This window comes from Eumetopias jubatus, unplaced genomic scaffold (genome assembly GCF_037043125.1).
Source record: "Eumetopias jubatus isolate StellerSeaLion01/CBP00866 unplaced genomic scaffold, mEumJub1_p1.0 scaffold_12, whole genome shotgun sequence".
Classification (NCBI taxonomy): Eukaryota; Metazoa; Chordata; class Mammalia; order Carnivora; family Otariidae; genus Eumetopias; species Eumetopias jubatus.
The window spans coordinates 25,046,318-25,066,991 of record NW_028274818.1 but is presented as its reverse complement, the minus strand read 5'-3'; the positions used below and the strand labels follow the sequence as shown (position 1 = coordinate 25,066,991).

Genomic DNA, 20,674 nt, shown 5'->3' with positions numbered 1-20,674 from the left:
GTCTTTCGCCTTCCAAGTTTTGAGTTCCATTGGCAGCCAGATGGCATAATGAAATCACAGAGAAGCAATGCTTGTAGGCCAAGAATCTGTTGGCTCTTTGCCAGCACCCTCTCCTTTAACTCTAAGAAGACTTGCTCACTCAACACACAGACACACAATGCGGGTCAGGCTGAAGTTAGGAATCTAGGAATCAGGGCTTTTTTTTTTTTTTTTTTTTTTTTTTTCCAGGCTGGGCCAGCCCAACCTGTTGGGCAGGGTCATTGAGTTGAAGGAGCTTTGGGAGAAGCAGTGGGGGAAGACTGAAAGGTTTTCTGTGCACTTCCATGGAAATTTCCCCAAATACTTGCACATGCCATCTATTCATTTTCAAGTCAACAGTAGGGTTCCTCTATTAACCCCTCACATCCATGAAGACCATACCCCTCTTTTCATCTGTCCTAGAAGAAGATGACTTCAGGTCCTGAGTTTGTTAAGGAAGCCCATGGAGGACGACCCAATCTGGATCAGCCCTTTGCCACGTTCTGCACCCACTTGGGGGATGCCACTGGCCCTTGGGGGGCTTCCTGCCTGGCCAAAGGATCCAGGCCCCAAGCTGATAAGGGAGAGTTAAAATCATTGGCTCTTTGCCAAGTGAAAAAGTACAAAGCCGACTTCCTAAGGGGGGGGGCGCATTTCTGAAGTCAAGGGGACCGTCAGGGCTCAGGTCCCACTAGCTGGCCCTTGGTTACCCCTAGGACACCCCACCTCCCAAGTCTCTAGTACGAGAAAGGATTCCCAAAAGCTTTTATGCAGAATAAGTGGCATCTGTTACTAGGTTGCCAGAGGATTCTGGTAGCTACCCACCCTGTTCTTTTTGGATTCCCCTCTGGGTCTCAAGTGGAAGGGAGCAGTCCCTGAAGGCAGTGGGGAGAGATCACGTTTCAGAGGCTGAGGCAGCTGTGTTGGTGCGCTGCCCCTGGGGAGGTAGCTCTGGTGGCCCAAAGGGCCCTGGCCACCCCCCAGGCTAGAGTCTGAAGGGCTGAATAGCTGTGGAGCTCCCAGCAGCCTTGAGATGAGGAGGAAGGAGGCACAGTCATCAAGACTAAATTCCTGGGGTGTTGGGAACACGTGGTCCCAGGAGTGTACAGCCGCCAGGGACAGAGTTGGGGCAGCTGGAGGGGGCAAGCCATTGAGTCCTAAGCAAGTTCATCCCCGTGTCCTGTGATAGCTGGACACCATCTGACACCAAGCTGTTCAGGCCCAAGGGCCTTTGCACACTAGGTCAGCAGGGGCATACTTTTCTCTTCTGTTCTTGGCTCACTCTGAAAGGCAGCAGTCGGTGGCGGGGGTGGGGGGCGGGGGGGCAGGGGTCCCATCAGCTGCCTTGGGCAGGGCATGGGTGGGTGTGGTGGGTTGAGCAGTAGGCCTTCTCATTCTGGCCAGGGCCCTGAGCATCGGCAGGAGGGTGAAGAGGTGGTTCTCCTTGCTGCTGAGATTGGCTGGCTCTAGAGATGCCAGGAGGGAGGCAGGGGAAGGAGACAGGAGCATGAGGGGGAGGGGAGGGAGGCGCTGCGGTCCTGGTGGACGTGCTCTCCTCTACCCGCCACTCCTCATGGCCCCAGGCTCATTCTTCTTGGGAGTCGTGGATGGCATGTGCTCTGGAGGTGGCGTGGGGGCTGGCTGGGCGACCTCACAGGGCAGTCAGTGTCTCTTTGTGAAACATACTCCCGAACATCTCCTGTAAGGCCATGGAAGGACAGGGGAGGGGAAGGGAGAGCGTTAGACGCATCGAGTTCACAGGGGCTGCAACCATGAGGTGACCCTACGAGCCCCTGGTCAGAGAGAGCTTCAGGATAAGTGGGTGTGAGTGTGAGTGTGTACATGAATAAGGGAGAGGCGGGCTCAGCCTAAGAGGCGAACTGGTACGGAGGCGACAAGAGAAGATGCTCGGAATCGACCTAGAATCACCTCTGGAGGGCTCTGTGACCTCCACATGTCCCTCCTCCTTTTTGGCTTCACTGTCTTTGTTAGCTGACATGAGGGGGGAGATCAGACAAGCTGTAAAGTCCTTTCTTGCTCTGATAAGCTATCTGGGGGCCTAGCCAAGGTTTTTGGAATGTGCTGGAGATTCCACAGGAGCACAGAAATCAACCTGCCAAATCTTTGTAGCTCTGGCTCTTTCCTAGTGTCTCCCACATGCCATCAGCCCTCCCAGAGACCCTGTTCGGAGGACATGGAACTCGAGCCCAAAAGCAATGCGAAGAGGTACAGAGTAAGATGTGATTCCCAGGCCCTAAGCCAGACTCCTCTCCGGCTAGTCATCTGGGTTTCTCGTAACTCAGGGCAGTGGGGTGGTTGCTAGTTTCCCTGTCAGGATGACAGGGCCCTGTGGGGCTAGGGCATCTGTCTGTGGGCGATAACATTTGTACTCTTAGAATTCATCCTATTCCGGCCCCTCCCGGAATATAAGTTTCCTGAGGGCAGGGGCCTCACCGCTGTATGCCCACCCTGGAACTGTGCCAGGCAAGCAGTCCTCACATGTCTGTTGAATTCATGAAGGAACAAGTGAATCCCCCCACGGAGCCTGGGAGGTGGACGGGGCCAGCTATCACCCACACCTCCCCTACTTTACAGTGATAGAAACTGGGGCCCCGTGTGTTATGCGTCCGTCCAAGATCACGTGTGGATACAGCGCAGAGTTAAGAATAGATGTCAGTTCTCAAGAACCTCATCCAGTGTCTCTCCCTTCCCCATGTGAGGCCTCTCAGGGAATGAGGAGAAGTAGGGTCTGTTATTACAAGAGAGATGAGAGAGAAATGTTGTGGCCTTCGAGGTGACAGCTCTGGCTTGGCTGTGAGAGAGCCCCGCGAGCACCTCGGGTTTGGGAGGGTCTCCTTCCCGCTCCTGGCCCCATACCCCCATGCCCCCCGCCTGTCAACTCACGTGCTCCAAGTCCCAGTAGCTGGGGCTGTCCTCCTCCAAATCGTATAAGGACAGCTCCGGGTCCACTGGAGCCTGGAAGGGGGGAAAACAGGTGCAGGGTGAGCTCCGTGAGTGAATGACATGGGCTGGGGCAAATGTCAGCCTCCGGGTGGGCACCATGTTTTCTGCCACATGAGTCCCCCTCTTGCTTCTTCCCTGCCCTCCCTCATCTACCTCACAAAATGTAGCACTGGGTGGCCTTCCCCCTTAGAGCAGAGGGGTGCATCTGGGGCTACCCTCCTCTGCGGACACCTCTGAGGCAGGGGAGGTTGGCCTAGCCGAGAGTGACGATCGGCTGGCTGCCTGACCTTGGGGAGTCCATTTCCCTTTTCTGGGAATCTGTTTCCTCATCTGTAAAAGGAGGATAATCAAACTCATTTTGCGGGCTTTCTACCTCACCATGCCGTCAAAAAGGGGTGTGTGAGTGTGTGTATAATTTATATATATGAATCTATTTTGTAATATGTAAATATAAATATGTTCTATAACATAAATTATTTTAGATATATAACCATAGTAACTGGGCATCATTTGTGCGATAACAAATGGTGAGGATTCTTCTAGAATCTCCCTCTTTTTGCTCTGTGGACAAAGCTTGGGGGCCAGAAAGCCTGTTTTTCCTGCACAGTTGCTCTAAGTGTGGAGGGCGGGCGCTGGGGCCTTGTGTTTTCCTGGGCAGTCTTTCAGCACTGAGAACAGATGGCTTTACCGTCATCAGTCTCTTACAGCAAAGAGCAAATGGTTGCTCCAGCCAGAAAAGCCTTTCTTATGACCCAGGGCAGGGGAGGTTTTATATATAAGGAGGTCTGGGGCACAGAGTCTTGGGAGGTCAAGGGCAGGGGCTGCTGAGCTGGGAGGGACCCTGAGCGCGGTGGTGGGGAGGAGGTGGCTGGAGAGGCCCAGGCAGGGACCCCAGTCAGTGGGGTGGAGTTTTTCTGCCTCCCCAGCTTTCTGGAGTCCTAAACAGTGTGATTTGTAGCTCATTTGCACACCACTTAGTGAGCTAGCAAATTAAATGTCAAGTAACTGAGACAAAACTTGGATCCAGCCTCTTCATCCATCACCAGTCCGAAATCTCTAAGCTCCGCTATATTAAAACGGGCAGGCTTACGCCCCTCCCTTTGCTCAAAGCCTCTTCTAGAACGAGTGAAGGAGGAGGGTAGGTAAACAATGCCAGAATACTGGGCATACTCTAATACGCTTTGAGTGTTTGTGGACCTGGAAATTAATATCAGTAAAAGATATTACAATATACAAAGTGCTTTCAAGCGACATGAGAGGCATAATTATCAGTCTTAAAACGGAAGCAAAAGAAAAACGCTGTGAGGTAGGTGATGTTAATTTAGGGTGCTCGTTCTACAGGTAAGGAACTCTGTAATGGCGGTTTCAGAAAAGTAGAAGGACGGACTTGGTGTTGGAACCCAAAACTTCCCCTGTGTTCTTTCTCATGCCCCTGGTCCTGCCATTTCAATGCCCCAGGGCCTTGGATTCCCAACGTGCCAGGACCTTACCCCTTGGAAGTCACGTCCTGGGGCCACTTCTCTGGCATTTGCCTGGGCAAAGAGAACAGCATCATGTATGCTGGGAAAGACATGGTTGCGCTCTAGACACCCATCTTCAAAGACACCGCCATGGCTGATGTCGTTGTACACCTGGGCTGGAAGGAGGAAAAAGCTTTCAGCAAGATAACAGCCATGTGGTCTGGAGCCTGGGGGTGGGGGAAGGATGGTGAGAGGGAAGGGAAGGAAGGAGAGACAGGACGGAGCGTTGCGCTCTTTGGGGCCTCCAAAGGCCAGGCCAAGGCATTGGCCTTGCAATATCAATTCTGGACAGCAGAGGGCAACGTGAGCTTGAGGATGCTGAACCTTCAACCCAGGCAGAAGGAAGCAGTTTGATTCAGGGAGTTGGTACTTTGTGGGGATCGAGAGGGAAAGGCTGAAAACGTCCACGAGGAGGCTGCTGCCAATTCTACCCCTGGATGGTTCGTTCTTCCTCTCGTTTCTCTAGACCTTTCCCGCAGCCTCCAATGTGTGGCAGAGCCCTTACTTTTACCAGGTGCTAGAGATGATTTGCTGAGGACTGTCCAGAGAGGGAGGAGTCCACTGACTCTAACTGCCATTGCAGATTACTCCCTCCGAGCAGGTTCCACCGAGCTTGGGTCCTGCTCAGGCTAACTCTGAAGTTGGGCTGGCCCCCAGCAGGGCTCTGGTTCTCTGCAGGCAGTGGGGTGCATGTGCCCTTTCACATATGTCTGTGTGTGCTTGCCGTGGGTCCCGGTCCCCGCACTCGGCATCCGCACTCAGGATGTGAAAGTCTTCTGCCCTGTGGACATGCACCCTTTGGAGATTGTGTGTATATAAAACTGTGTGTCTCTGTGTTCCCCAGATGGCTACGGTATGTGTGCGTGTGCTTTATACTCATTCATGGGCTTGCAAGCTTGAAGAAGATCCCCCAATTCATCCAGTCAACCCCCTAATTTAACATAAGTGGAAATTGATCCCTAGACACGAAGCGACTCGGCCAAGGTTCCGGGCAATTTAGAATCCCAGTTGTCCCTTTTGGACTCCACGCCCCCGCCCCCCCCCCACTCTGTTACTGAGACCCGGAGGGTGTTTACACAATCTGGCCACAGTCTCTTCTGACTTGTGCTCGAAGCACTTATGAGCAGGTAGTAGTTGTGGGGAATTACTTGGGTGTTCCTCCCCTCCGCCCCCACCCCCAACCTTGGCCTCCTCTAAATGTCCTCCTCTCACCGTGGATGTTCACCAAGAAGACCTTCACACCGATCCTCCCGTAGGTGGAGCTCAGCTAGAAGTGTTGGGGGAAGGGTGTTGGGATAGGGAGACAAAAGGAAAGGAATGTTCTGAGTGGGTCTCAAAAGTGATTCACAAAACGCACTTCAGAGGGGAAGCCAAACAAGTAAGCAACCCCAAGAGTCCTGGCAGCCAAAGATAAAAATAGCAGCAAAGCACACGGCTTCTCCCTGGAGTGTTGGCTGCTGGCTTTTCTGGAAAGCAGGACAGAAATGGGGATTTGCCAATGAGGCGGGCACTTAAAGACACCGTGCCCCCTTCTTATGGGGTCAGATTTTTTTCTCTCAGTAGCTTAGATTTCCAGATTCCACCTCTTTCCCGACTTTGTGGCTTCAGGCAGAAGCTGCAGGAGAGGATGGAGACCTACCTGGACTCCGGGTCCAGGCTAGGAAAGCAGGCTGAGCCCACGGCTGGGGATGCGGCCTTCTGGGCACCTGGCTGATGCCCTGTGTATGATACTCAGCCTCTATGCTCTCTGTACGCCTCGGGTTTCCCTGGACTGCCTTTCTGAGCCAGCTCTGAGGCTTGTTGACTCCCTAGCATCGGAGGCGTTGCTGAAAAGCTATCAGATGGATGGATACCTTTATTCAAGGTGTCCCATGGACTGCCAATTTGGCCCGAGAATGTAGGGAACTAATATGTCTTCTTTTCTTCTCAGTTGACCGGAATTGACTGATGCTGGGTGAGGTCTGAGTGTCTGGGTGAGGGTGGGAAGGAACAGCAGACCATGAACCAGGACCAAGCTGGACTCTACTCAGAGGACCCTGGGGTGGGTTCCTGTTGGCCTGAGAAGGAACTTGGGATGGCCTCTGCTAGAGAGGGGTGCTGAGGCGGGTGGGACAGCGAAGATCCCTGTGGTATTCCTTTCTAGCCGCTCATCATCGTGGACCGTCTGGGCCTGTGCAGAGAGCAGCCTGTCCTGATCATGTCTGGGGGAAAGCTCCCTTTCGAGCTTCCTCTCTCAGCTTGTCAAAATGAGGGCTCCAGAGAAAGGGAGTGTGGGAGAACAGGGGTGAAGGTGTTGGGGTGGAGGGCAGCTGGCACTCCCTCTACCTGCGGCCTCACCTTGCCCAGGGCTTTGATGCCCATCAAGTCCACAAAGCTGACCCCACTCATATCAAGGATGATGGTGTGGAAAGTGACAAAGGGTGGGACGCTGGCCAGCATGTCACTGGGCTCACTGGGGGTCTCAGCGGAGGCTGGTGGCTCACAGTGGGCCGCTGGGGAGCTGTCAGGGCTGAAGGTGATGTAGGAGACACTGGCGCCGTTAGCAGGAGTCTGGTTGTTGTTGGGGTCAGTTGGGGAGGCATTCTCAAAGTCCTGCTGGAGTTCCTGCAGGGAGACAGTCTGTGGGGGCAGGGGGAGGTTTGCAGGGAATCACCAAACTGAATCAGACTTTGCTATAGTTGAGGCAGGGGCAAGGAATGTGCAGGTGGGGGTCAATAACGTCAAGAACGTAGAGGTGGTGAATACAAGCCCCCAGAACCCCACAGGGGAGGCATCTCCCAATGCCCTTTCCTCAGGCAGGGCCTGCATGCTCAGTCTCCCACCAACCAGACAAAGTTGGAGGACCCATCCAGGAGAGGCACGGAAGCCTTGGCCCACTCCGCTGTGGGAGAAAGTACTTTGGGAAACAATTGTGTTCCTTTTTACATGTGCCCGTGCCTGCTTGCTTCTCCCCAGAACTCCCACCCCCACATCAAAGCTGGGTGGGTACCCCAGCAAATTCACTGCTGCTCCCCATTTGGGGTTGTTCATAAGTCTATGGGCTATATCCTATCTTAGCCAGAAAATGAGGAGGGGCCATGGGAGCTCCATGGTTACCCCCAGGAGCTGGCGTCCCCTCACCTAAGGAGAAGATTGCCCAGAGACCTTATGTCTTTGCCTCAAAGGGTGCTGGGAGGCGGGGTCCCAGGGGGCAGGATCTGAGAGCGTAGGCTGTTCCTAGCGTCAGTTCACCTTGGTTTTCATAAACAGAGACTTCCTCTGCTGTGTGGGCATCAGCTTCCCCTTCTTCTGCTTCCTGAGGTATTTTTGCTTGGCCAGCAGTACTTTCTGGGGGTCCACACCCGTCTGCAGGGAGAGAACCAATAGCAGTTTGGACCTCCACCCTCTTTGGAGGTGGCCTGCCTCCCAGCCCCCTTTCTCCCATCTTCTGGTTATGCTCTGTTCAGCCCTTTTGGTCACCAGAGTTCTGAACCTTACCTTGGCAATGACCTTTTGCCTGAAGATCTCCGAGTTGGCAAAGTAGAGGGGGGAGCAGTAAGTGACAATCTTAACCCCCTCGATTTCCTGGACCTAGGACAGGGAGACTGAGCTCAGGCTGCAGAAATGTCCTTATTGGCTTTTTGTTGTTGTTGTTGTTGTTTTTAACTCTCTTTTATTTGGGGGGGGGGCAGAGCAAAAGAGGGAGGTTGTAAATTTGGATTACTTACCCTACTATAGGTCTTGGGATTAACATAAATGTCAGTGTCCATGACCTGGGCCAAAGTGTAGCCATTTCGACTGGATGAAAAGGGAAAAGAAAAAAATAAGAGCATGCTAATAGTCAATGGGCCTGGAAGGATGCTGGGATGGGAGCTGGGGCAGAAGCAGGGTGGGATGGGGTCCTTTCCTCCTCCCCCGGCATGTTGTGTTGGTCTCTCTGCACTGGAGACACATGCCTGGTGGCCTATGGCTGGGCTATGACTAGAAGGATGACAGGCGTGCCCTTGACATAGCTCCCAGCCTGGGGCTCAGCACAGAGAAGAGGTGGGGTATGCAAGGTGACAAGCTGAGGTGGCCCTGGTTCTTGGTTTTGAGTTTTCAAGAAGAAAAGACAGGGCTTCCCTCACCTAGAGCATCCTTCCTGCCCTGGCCTGAACCCTCTTCGTCTGGTGCCCCTGCCCTGTACCTCTTAACCTTTTTATAGGAAGGACACGGCATCTGTCCTCTGGACTCAGGGGAGGGTCTCATTTTGTCCAGGGACTGGCAATGCCTTTGGACGGACCCGGGGTCTTACCCTCCTGTTCTTCTCCTACTTTGTTGGGCCCCCAGCCCTCTAAGCCCATTAGGGCTTCCTCTGGGGATTTCAGGATATGGCAGTCAGTCAGCCCATCCTGGGCGCGGGGGCCCCACTGCTGTGCTTTTGAGGCAGGGGAGGCTGTTACTTACAACTGAGTCTGGAAGACCACAACCAAGGCAGAGAAGGCGACACCCACGGCCACCCCGTATGGCAGGCTCAGGAAGAACGAGGAGAGGAAGCTCACCACCCAGACGCACTGTGAGGAGAGAGATGTCAGAGCAGGTCTGGGGAGAAGGCTGCCTCTTTTGGGAGGTCTTCCTGGAGTAGCCAAGGTCATTCTCTGTTTGCGCAACCTCAGACCCGCCCTCTACTTTTCATGGCATTTTTGCGTTGTCTTACGTATTGGTGCTCTCGGTACGCTCGCACATTTCCCCTAGGCTGAGTGTGGCGAGCAAGCCTGCTTGGTTTTTAGTAGACAACCCCAGCCCACACAGGGAGGCAGCATGGCGCTGAGAGCATGAGGGTCAGATATACCTGGGTCCAAAGTTTCATTCTCCCACTTACTAGTGATGTGAGCCAAGTTGCCTGATCCACAAAAGAGTAATGATACCTGTTTCATGAAAGGATTAAAGAGTGAAGGCACCTAAGGGTCCTAGCCTAGTGACGGGCACCCAGTGGTCACTCAACAAACATGAGCTCCCTTTCTCCATCTTCTCTGTGTATGCCCAACACATGCTCAGTGGTCTTCCCAGCCTGATGGCCTGGGGTCTGGTTGTGTGGGTGGAGGGCAGGATTGGATGCAGTTTGGATGGTTGCCCCCTTGATTGTCCTTTACAGTCCCCCAAATCCCTCTAAAGGAAACAATTTTGCCCACATCCTGTAGAGAACTGTGAGGTTCGGATGGGAGCCCAAAGCACAATGTAAATATCAGGGACTATTGTCATGGCGGGATAAAAGCAGATCTTTGGGGTGGGAATTGGAATATTATTTTCCCCTATCTTCATCATTCACTGGGGGGCCCCAGAGGGACTGCTCACTTCTCTGGCTTTAAGGATCTTCCTCGGGTACCATGCGGGTAACCCCAGGAGACAGCACCATGCAGAGGTTTGCTGTCCAAGGTTTGGGTTCCAATTCCGACTCTACCACTTACTACCCCTGTGGCCTTTGACAAGTTACATAACCTCTCTGAGCCTTGGTTTCATCCTTTTTTTTTTTTTTTAAGTTTTATTTATCTAAATCATCTCTATACCCAACGTGGGGCTTGAACACACGACCCGGAGATCAAGAGTTGCACACTCTTCTGACTGAGCCAGCCAGGCACCTGTTGGTTTCATCATCTTGAAAGGAGATCAGTAAATTCTCTCTCATAAGTTATGGTGGAGCTTAAATGGGGATTGTTGTCAGAGTTGTCAATACCTGGTAGCCTTAATACTATTGTCTACCGCGAGAATGCGCTGGGACGGTGACTAATCATAACAATCAGTCATGCTTGCTGAGCATTGCATGGTTGCAGGGTGCTTTCCCATATGATCTCATTTAATCCTCAGAACCAGTGTGTGATGAAGCCATGACTATCATTGACATATCATAATGACTATCATCCCCATTAGAGAGGAGGAAATAGCACTCCCTAGAAATCTGGCAATTTACTCAAGATCCTGGTATGCTGGCTTTAGGTTCTAGGGTTTTTGTTGTCGTTGTTTTTAAGAACGATTTCTTTTTGCTTTTTTTTGGAACTACAGATCATAAAAATAATCATAGAGAAGTTTTACTGAACCCAGGACACAATTCAGACAACATGCTTCTTACTTGTATTATCTCTTGTCTTCCTCGTAAACAACCCCGGTGGGTGGGTAGAGAGAATAAGATACCCATTTCTCAGATGAGAAAGCCAAGGCTCAGAGAAGTTAAGGGACTTGCTTAGGGACTTGCTGGTTTAGGGCCAAGCCACAGAGCCAGTGAGCCGTTGAGTTAGGATGCGGACATAGGATGTCTCACTCCAAAACCTGGGCTCTTGATAGCTTGTTCTGCAATGAGGGAGGAACAGAGCAGAGGGATCACCGACAGAAAGAGCGGATAGGGCCATGGGGTTGGAGGAGGGGGCCAGGGGCCTGGAGGGATACCCTGAGGCCACCCAATACCTACACAGTCCAGCTTGCTCTTCTTCCACAGGTAGTAGGGGTCAGCGAGCTGCTTGAGGGAGTTCTTGAGGTTGACGGCTATCAGTGCTCCTAGCACAGACTGGGGAAGTGGAATGTTGTTCTTTCTCACCTGAGGTGCCCCCTCTCGCCTCCCCGTCCTACACACCCCTGACCCTGGTGTCCAGCAGGACAGAGCTGCAGTTCCAGAACATCTCTGCTGGCAGAGGCCCCAAGTCTCCGCACTCCGTCTTAGCTCTGGAGGGTGCAGGCGCTAGGCCGTGCGGCCCATCCTGGCTCTTCCCCGCCCCTCCCCTCTTGCCTCATCTCCAAACCACCCGGTGTCCAGAGCCTTCCTAGTCACACACTCCTAAGCACTTGTAAATGCTGATGGGGGGATTGACCCTTACGTCTGAAGGCTGGAGTTGGCGACCAGCCCTGCACTTATGAGCTGTACCACCACAGATCACTTAGACTTTCTCAGCCTCAGTTTCCCTCACCTGTAAAATGAGGAAAGTAGAACCTGTGTTTTCTACTTCACAGGTTGTGATTAGGACAAAGTGTGACCATGTCGGCACTTCGTAGAGGGTTATGCAACCCTTGGGGATTGTTCGTACTGGAGTCTCCCGCTGACCTCCGCTTTCCCGCTGCACTCTTACCTTGGGGAGAGGGTACAGATAGGAGCCCAGGACCAGCATGGTGATCATCACGACCAGGGACACACACAGGCTTGCCACCTGTTCCGAGAAAGGGTTGGGAACAGGGCATAGGTGTGACATTCTCGCCTTGACTTATTTCCAACAGACGCCTTTGGTGGTGTGGAGACCGATGAGGGAAGAGGAAGTTTGGAGAAGCAGCTGGCCTGGCTTGCAGGGGCCCTGGCTTCTTTGGGGGCAACTGTTTCCTTCCCCTCTCCCCTCTTCGCCCCACTCCCCTGGTGCAACGCTCACCTGGGATTTTCCTCCGGCTCCATCCACAGCCAGAGTGACAGAGAGAGCACAGCAAATGACGTGGATTTTAAAGAAGGAGCCAAAGAAATTGCTGCAGCCCAGGGCGATCATCTCCTGTGGGGACAGGGGCAGGATCGGAGGCTGGGGCGGCAGGGTGGGGGTGGGGCGGACGGGGGGTGGGCAGCGGGTATAGACCAAACGTAGTCATCCATGCAAGCTGGATCTTGGGCCTCGGACTTGAGAATGACCCTGCTGCTAGAAAAGCCAGACACTCCCAACCAAGCAGAAGTCAGCCTCCCGTGGTCAGAGCCCCTCCTCCTCATAGGCAGGCACCTTCCTCACTGCAGCCCAGAGAGAGCCCCCCGGTACATCTGTGGGGCCCGGCCTGTCCTGCTGGGCCTTGCCGGCAGTGGCCGGACCTACCTGGTTAGAATCCACGTCATAGCCGTGTTTGCCGGCCAGGGTCCGGCCCATGGCCAGGTTGATGACGTAACCCACGATGGCCAGCGAGAAGGCAGTGCCCATCATGTCCTTCCACTGGGAAACCACAGGCAACACGGGACTGGGGAACCTGCCAGGGAGCCAGAGAGGAGGCAGGGCCCAGACGTGTGAGAAGAGGGAGGGCGAGTCCTTCCTCAACCCGCAGGGACCAGCAAGGCCCCACTGTGTGCCAGGGTCTACGTCCTCAGCACGATGCTGTGGGGCAGCCACCTTTACTCCCATCGACAGAGCAGAAACCAAGACGTAGAACCTCACTCGTCCAAGGTCCCAGAGCCTGTAAGTGATGGGGGCCCCGTGTGTTCACGCCCAGGTTCTGGACTCTATGCTCATCTGTCCACAGATCCACAGCCAGCACCACTCCCTGCCCTCTCCCCCTCCACCTTCTACCCTCCACTCCTGCCAGGCGGCACAAGCACCCCCTTCCCCTCCCAGGGCCCGGCATGGTGCCTGGCACAGAGTGGATGCTCCATACGTGTTGTTTTGATGCTAATAGTTTCCTTTCCATGTGGAGGAAAAGAGCTAATGCATTAGAACCGGCAAAGAGCTGGCAAAGGGCTGATCAGAGAGGCTTTGCTTTAGCAGCATCCAGTAAATGAGACTTTTGGGGTGTGTGTGCGGTAGTTAAGATTCACTGTTGATAACACAGCTTGCATTGGCCGACTGTATGGCTCTCTTGCATAATAAGTAACAGAAACCGTTCCCCTTCGGTCGGTGTCCCAGAGTCTACAGTCCTCTTTCATAGAGGTCGTCTCATCCGGGTCTCTGAGCCCAGGCCTTCATGGAGGGGTGTTGGTAGGGGGTGGGCAGGCTTCTTGACCACCTGGACTCACCCATGTTGGATCTCTCCCACGATCTGCATGTGATACTTTTGGGGCATCTTACAGCCCCCAGAGATAGCTGTTGCCACCACCACCTGTAAACCCCAAAATGGAGAATGGGGATTGGCAGGGGTCTCTCCCCAGGCTCCCTCTTCTCTGGGGACCCCAAATCCCATTCCCCTGCCTCCTTGAAGGGGAACAACCCAAGGAGCAGGAAGAGTGGGAGCCATGTACAAGGGCATGGAATGGATTCACCCAACCCCGTGTTCTACTGGCTGCCGGTGGAGGGGGAGGTAAAAGTGGGTAGCGGCTCCCTTGGCTTTGGCTGGAGCTGAATCCCATTTCTCACGGCCTCTCCAGCCTGGCCCCCAACATCCCAGCCCAGGGCGGTGTCCTTACCACAATCATCTCCGTAGGAATGGGGAAGCGGATCCTGTGCATGTAGCGAGCATTGAGTTCCTTCACCAGCACCAGGAAGACACCACTGATGAGGGCGAAGATGAGCGAGGCGATGTTCGTGTGGGGGAGGTTTTTGCAGATGTCAATGAAGGTCTGGCGGAGAGAGCATCATGCTCATGGGCTCCCACCTCTTCTTCCCATACTATCCCCACCCTTGGGTGTCTAACCCCGTGGAAGGATGTCATCGATTCAAATGGAGGCACACCAAAGCCGAATTCAGACCCTGGTCACCCACAGCACCCCATCTCCCACTTCCCTCTCCCAAAGGGCATGCTGGGAGCTCATGCCGGGATGGGAATGCTGATTCTCTTCCTCTTTCTCTAGAAAGAATTCAAGCTCAAGAAGGAGGGTTGGAGATTAGACATAAGGAAGGACTTCCCGGGCAAGGAGGGGTTGAGGCACTACACTGGGGAACTGATGGGGAGTGCACAGCTCCTTTTCAGCAGGGATTAACCATAGAGAACCTCAGTGAGCCCTCAAAGTCACGTGTTTCACCCTCCCTCCCAAAGTGGGAACCCCCTGAAAATCCTCTCTGAACCATGGATCAACCAGCCCTTGCTTGCAAACATCTTGTAAGGAGGAGCTCACAACTTCTTCAAACAGGAACCCCAGCTCTGTGTCTGCTTGAGCCCCTCCCCATCTGCAGGGGTGTGCTCCTAGACTCACAAAAACAATGGACCCCGGGCCTGCGTAGGAAGGGATGGTCAGTCCAAAGATGTACTTGAGCACCGAGATCAGGATCTGCAGGCCGGCTGCTGTCATGAAGCCCCGGATGAAGGACTCGGAGAGGTAGATGGCCACGAAGCCAAACTGCACGAAGCCCAGGCCCATCTGAGACGAGAGAGGTGGGCGTGGGGGGACGATGGAGAAGGGTCAGTGATGCCCACACCTGCTGGACCCAAGCCCAGGCTGGAGTTCCATGCGGCAGCCCCAGGGAAATGAGCCCTTTGTGACTGGCTCTCTACTGTGCTGGCCGACCCCAAGTCTGCTTTGGGGTACGGGCCCCTTTGTCACTTCCTCTCTCCGGCCTCAGTTTTCTTATCTGAAAAATAAGCCGGGTCCTCCCCCAGTGTTTCCTCTCTCAGTAGATGACACCACCATCCACCCAGTGGGCTAACCAAAAACTTGGGGGTCATCTTCCCTCACCTGCACATCCAACCTACTGCCAAGCCCTTTAACGCCCCTGGCCAAATGTTCCGTAAACCTGCCCCAATGCGGCGGGGGGGGGGGCTCTCGGTGGCCGCCACCCTGGTCTAGGCCCTCTTGAGTCTTGCCCGGGCCTCTGCAGGGTCTCCTGACAGGCCCCCTGCTTTGATTCTTCTAATCCACCTCCCGCCTCTCTTCTCTATGGCCTGAATGATCCTTATAAACTGCTAATCCGACCCAAAGGTGCTGCGTAGGGGACAGACCTCAGCCTTCATTGTCTAGCCTCTGCCTACATGTCCCTCTGGCCCATCCCCCAAAAGCCTCCTGCTGTCCAGCCCCAAACTTCTTGCCTTGTCATTCTCTGGTCAGTTCACACTCTCAGGCCTCACACTTTGGGGTACGTTCCCTCCGCCTGGACTGTCCTTCTGTGCCTCATTCATTTGGTTCCTGTTCAACCTCTACTCATCCTTTAAGATGCAGGTCAAATGTCACCTCCTCTCTGAGGTGAGGTCTTCCCTGACTATATGCCATTTGAACATAGCTCTATTATGCGGCTTATCTCATGGCCTACAAGTTTATCTGTTGACATGGCTACTTCCTCTGCTGGGCTGGGAGCTCCTGGGGAGCCAGGCCTCTTCTCTACTTATCTTTCTCCTAAGGCCTAGCCCAGCTCCTGGCTCAGCAAAGCAACCAGAAACATTAACTTAATGAATGGACGAATTAAAGGTGTCTTCTGAGGTTGCTTCCTGCTCTTGTGTTCCACCACGCAGTGTTTCCCTTCATAAAACCTAGCAGAGGGGCGCCTGGGGGGCTTAGTCAGTGAAGCGTCTGTCTTCGGCTCCGGTCATGGTCTCAGGGTCCTGGGATCGAGCCCCGCGTCAGGCTCCCTGCTCAGTGGGGAGTCTGCTTCTCCCTCTCCCTCTGCTCCTTCCCCTGCTTGTGCTCTCTCTCTATTTCTTAAATAAATAAAATCTTAAAACAAAAAACAACCCTCACCCCCAACCCTAGCAGAGGCCTTTGCAATTTGTGCAATTGATGTGGTGCAGGTGAGGCTGTGGCTTGGCGAGAGGAGGCCGGAGGGGGATAAATAAGGGATGTTAGAGAAATAGGAGGACTGTGCTGGCAGAGGGATGGGCACTGGAGAGGGTGGTGGAGAGAGACCGTGAGCCTTCCAGACAGTCTGGGACTCAGGACAATTTTACCGGGTGCAGATGCTGGTCTTATGGACCTGCTGGAGGTGGGTGAGGAGAGACACTGATTTTTCGAGTTCTTTTGTGGCCCCGGAATGGGGAAGTGGGAGGAGGTAGAGCCCTGAATCAGCTTTAATGTCAAAACTGGGGTTTGGAGGCAGGGGCAGGACGGAAAGATGCTCTCTTGAGCCTGGGCCCTTGGCAGGGACGTGGCCGTCCCCTCACCTGGATGATGGCAGTCAGGCAGGCCAGCGTCGCTGACACGTGCAGCCTCTCGGCCTCCATGGCCGCCGTGTCCACGTAGCTCTTGTTGGTGGCATTGTTGAAGACCCAGAATTTCGACTCTGGGGCCAGCTGCAGACAGATGTTACCCACCAGGATGCTGATAACGGCAAAGGTACCTGTGGTGCCCCACCCAGCCAGCAAGAGTCAGAGGTTTGGACCGCACCCCTGGACAACAGAAAGGGGCCCAGGAGAGCTTCCCTGCCCCCAGAGGGATGGGTCCCCACACCTCCAATGTTCCTCTCCGGCAAAACAACAATGGCTCCCACGTAACCATGACCTATACTTTCAAGGTGCTTTCACCTCGGCTGTTAATATTATTTCGTTGGGCACATGAAGAAATAAGCTTGGAAATGCAAGCAGTGCCTGACCCAGAAATAGGCCTTGTGACCAGGCGCCTTCTCTCCATGTCACTTGGCACCAGAGAGCTCCAAGTGTCCCTGCCGGGACCAGCCTGAGAGTGACTTGGTAGTTTCTCACATCTGTTTGGCACTTTAGGGCACACAGTATATCCTGTTCAACCAAGTCGTCCCCACATTCCAGGGAGGGAGACAGAACAGGGAGCGCTAACCGAGTTCGCGGCAGCTATGTGGTTTCTCTAAGGTCACCGGGGACCTGAGACTGACGCTCACAGTGCCAGTCCCTTTGGGACCAACAGCACCTACTCTAGGAGGATGTGGATGGAAAACACCTGAAGGCCCTCCGCCATGCCACCTGTTCTCGGGGTCCAGGCCACCTTGCCTGCTGGGAGGGGTGAGGCCTTACCTGGCACCATCTGGTGTATACCCCCCAGGAAGAAGTAGGTGAGGAGGGGGAAGAAGGAAGAGTAGAGGCCATTGACGGCAGGAAGGTTGGCCAGCAGAGCAAATGCCATGCCTGCAAAGGGAAAAGAGATTGCAGGCTCAGGGGCGTGGCTGGGTCATGGAGGTCATGGGGGACCGGGGGAAGGGGAGCGGGGAGCAGCAGGCCCAGCCTACCTAGGGCACCGACCCCTCACCTTGTGGGACCTGGATGGATCCACCACTGAGTCCGCCCAGCAGGTCGGGGATGATGTAGTCTTTGATCTTGTACTTGGGCAGCCAGGAGAGCACGGGGAGCAGCCCAAACACCACAGCTTTGATCTTGGCCGAGGAGCATCTGGAGGGGAAGAGGGCAGGCTTCCAGTCGGCATGGTGTGATTTGGACACTCCGAGTTGGGGAGGGCTTTTAAGATCCCGTTCCTGGTCATTCATTCATTCATTCATTCACTCATTCATTTGGAATTCATTCAGAATTCAGTGAGCACCCACACCATGCAGGATGCCGGGGACACCGAGAAGAAAATGCAGGGGCTTTCTTTAGAGCGCCATCCACATGCCCTGGGCTTTAGCTGGGCATCTTCTCGAGCTGGCTGCTCATCGGGGACGTCCACAAGACTTGGCGTAAAGGCATGGATTTGTGGTCACTTAGCCTTCTGAGCTGCAGGGTCCAGCCCCCATCTCAGATGGTCTGTCTCCAGTCCGATGGAACACAGGCCGGGGCACCCAGGTCTGGGCTCCTGCATCTTGGTGTTCACACTGGGTTGAAATTACTTGCTTTTCATCTATCACTCTCACTAGAGCAAACCCCACTGTGGCCCAAAGTCTGGCTCTCTTGTTCATCTAGCATACCTTGTACATTGTATTGGGGTGCTGAGTAAATATTTGCTGAGTAAATGAATGAATGAATGAGTGAAAGCATGGGCTGGTATTGAAACTCAGTCAGAGTAGGGGCTGCTGCCATCTTTTTTAACATTGCCCCCCAAAGAAGGTTCCCTCGTCCCTGCAGGGTATGCCTCTGCAGACCCACCGTCCTTCGTGTGTGCTGACTCCAGTGCTGGAGTTCTTCCTACTGCTAATTTACCGGGGGGCGGAAAGAATGGGGGAGCTGTTCATTTGTCGTTGCAGGGTGGGGGAAGTTGATTCTTTCCCTGTTTGTTGAACACCTGGAGGACTTTTCATAGAAACTCAGGAGTGGCAGGAACAAGGGCCCACGGACGCAATGGTGACAGCTCGTGGATTGATGACTGGAAGGGGTGGGAGGCATTTGCTTTTCTTCTCCTGGCTGAGGGAACTCAAATACTTGGGGCCCATTTGATGACTCACTGGCCTGCTCTGATTAGGCCTCCTTTCCTTCCCAGCACCAATTCCTGCTCTTGGCTATTGTTCAACAATAGTTTCCCTGATCCTGAGTCCCCTGGATGGCACCCAACACTGAAATCAACACAGACAATGCTTTGAACCCTGCGTAGAGCCTGGACAGATTTTCTGTCCCAACCACCACTCTGGGAAGGGCATCACCATCAACATCCTTTGGGGGCAGATGGGTGCCTCTCCCATCCTTGGGATGGTGGGAAGGGTATTGGACTGGTGGCAAATAGCTTAAAGCATCTCTAAAGCTTTGTCCTAAGGGAGAACCAGCCCTGCAGGACCTTGCTCAGGTTCGTTTGTGGCAGGGAAAACTGGACTCACAAATAGAGAGCTGACTAGGGGAAGACACGCAACCCCCCTGAGGGCTCATACCTGCCTGGCCTTACTGGCAAGCCTGTTGTATGTCGGGCAAGGCAATCTGAAGCCCAAGAGAAGAAATGGAAACAGATGCCAGACACCTATACAGAGGCTTCAGAAGCCAAGAGGGAAGTGGACAGAGGGATTAGTTTTCTAGCCATTCATTCATTCATTCATTGAACAAATATTTATTGGAGCACCTTCTGGGTGTCAGGCACTGTTTAAGGCTCAACACCAGCCTCGTAGGAATTTTTCGTTCCCTCCATCACTTTAGAGTTTTAATCTATAATCTTTTCGGCCAACAGCAGATACCCTCATCCCTCCAGCACAGAAACAACCCAAACTTCCCAACTTAGTTTGGGAACTAAGGCTGGCAGAGCCCACCTGTCCGAGGAGCACAGCGGTGGGTAGGTTGCTGGGACACTGAACCCCCAAGGCTTTGGCCGTAGCCTGGCAGAAGCAGGGTTGGACCAGGGTTTGTAGGGAAGACTCAAGTGGGTGATTCCCCCAGCCTAAACCAGTTCCACCTGCATCGCCACTTCAGCCATTGCCAGTGACCTCAATCCAGGTAACTGAATCAGCTGTTTCCCCAGAGGAGTGAGGAAGAGTAAGCCAGCCCACAGCCAGGACTGAGCAAGGTCTGCCAGCAGTATAGGAAAGGGGAAGGTGAAGCTCATAGCCTCGGGTTTCTGCAGGATGAGCAGAGATCATCTCATGAAGCCCCCTCGTTGGAGGTGAGCTTCTGCTACCCACCAGCACAGTCCCAGAGATCTGAGAGTGGAAAGAGCCCCAGGGGTCTGGCAGGACCATATCCTGGTAGGTACCCTTTAGGAAAGCCCAGGAATTTAGGGGCTGCCTTTGGGCATTCTCTGGATCAGAAGAAGGAAGGAACATCTAGGAGGGAAAGAGGACAAAGGGCACAGAGTGGTGGTGGCTTCAGATTTTTCTCGATTGGGAAGGAACAGGACATTAAAGGAAGGGGTCTGACGCTCCCACCCAGTTGTAGGATCTTAAAATCAGGGCTCTGAACCTCCCCTCCCCAGGGCTTCCACAAGCCCTGTCTTAGCCACACCAGTACAGGAACCATACCCCGGTGCAGACAGGATTTTTGTGGGGAGCAGAGGAAAGAGGTGTCTGGGCTCTAGGCCATGTTACCTGAAGGCATTGCGGAGTTTCTCTCCCAGTGGGTACGTCCGGTCCTTCTTCTCAAACTCATCATCAAAGAGGGTGAGAGAGTATGCGGCTCTGTCTACCACGTAGCGGGGCCTGGGCTGGCTCATGTCTGGGGCATTGACAAGCTTTGGGAGAGGCAGAGGAGGGGAAGATGAGGGGCATCTCTCCCCAGCGCCAGGTCTCTCTAGCTCTGGCCACAGCAGGGTTTTATTCTGGTTTTCCTCGCCCCCACCCAGCCAGGTGCCTCCCTTCCCGCTTTCAGGTCTTTCCACCAGACTCACTTCTTTTGATGGCCTTCCTTCCCAGGCACTGATGATACACACACTTGCCCTGGCTGTTTTGCTTGGCGCCCAGCAGGTGGCCAGCACGCCACACCTGTGACGTCACTGTCACCCCCGCCGAACACCAGGCAAAGAGGAGGTAGGAATGCAAGAGCAGGAGACGTCACAGCCGGATATCAGCCTGTGGCTCCTGTCCCCCGCCCTCAACCCTGGCCCCTGGTGCCCCTACAAGCCCCTTCTCCCTCCCCAGGTCTCAGTTTCCCCGGCAGAAAGGCTCATAGCATTCAGCCAGTCAGCTTGGAAGAAATAGAGAAAATGGCCTGCCCGGAGGCTGGGGGATGGCTGAGGTGACCTCGGAAGGACCCTGCTTGAAAGAGACACCTAGGACTTCACCAACAGGTTTTCCCAGGGGCATAATGGTGCGTTTGGGGAA

The 20,674-nt window shown here is 54.0% G+C and overlaps 1 protein-coding gene across 1 annotated transcript; it reads right to left on the bottom strand.

Moving 5' to 3' along the window:
• Positions 1-1,669: 1,669 nt before the first annotated feature.
• On the bottom strand, positions 1,670-20,067 carry SLC26A9 (solute carrier family 26 member 9). The gene is made up of 20 exons (XM_028120314.1): positions 19,943-20,067; positions 17,260-17,399; positions 17,028-17,138; positions 16,206-16,381; positions 14,311-14,475; positions 13,585-13,737; positions 13,198-13,280; positions 12,290-12,437; positions 11,867-11,980; positions 11,576-11,653; positions 10,924-11,019; positions 8,928-9,034; positions 8,210-8,279; positions 7,980-8,072; positions 7,734-7,847; positions 6,840-7,121; positions 5,715-5,769; positions 4,473-4,618; positions 2,923-2,994; positions 1,670-1,717 (listed from the first exon to the last, which is right to left on the bottom strand). Exons 1-20 carry the CDS (start codon positions 20,065-20,067, stop codon positions 1,670-1,672), a joined length of 2,376 nt encoding a protein of 791 aa, XP_027976115.1.
• Between the last annotated feature and the right edge of the window lie 607 nt (positions 20,068-20,674).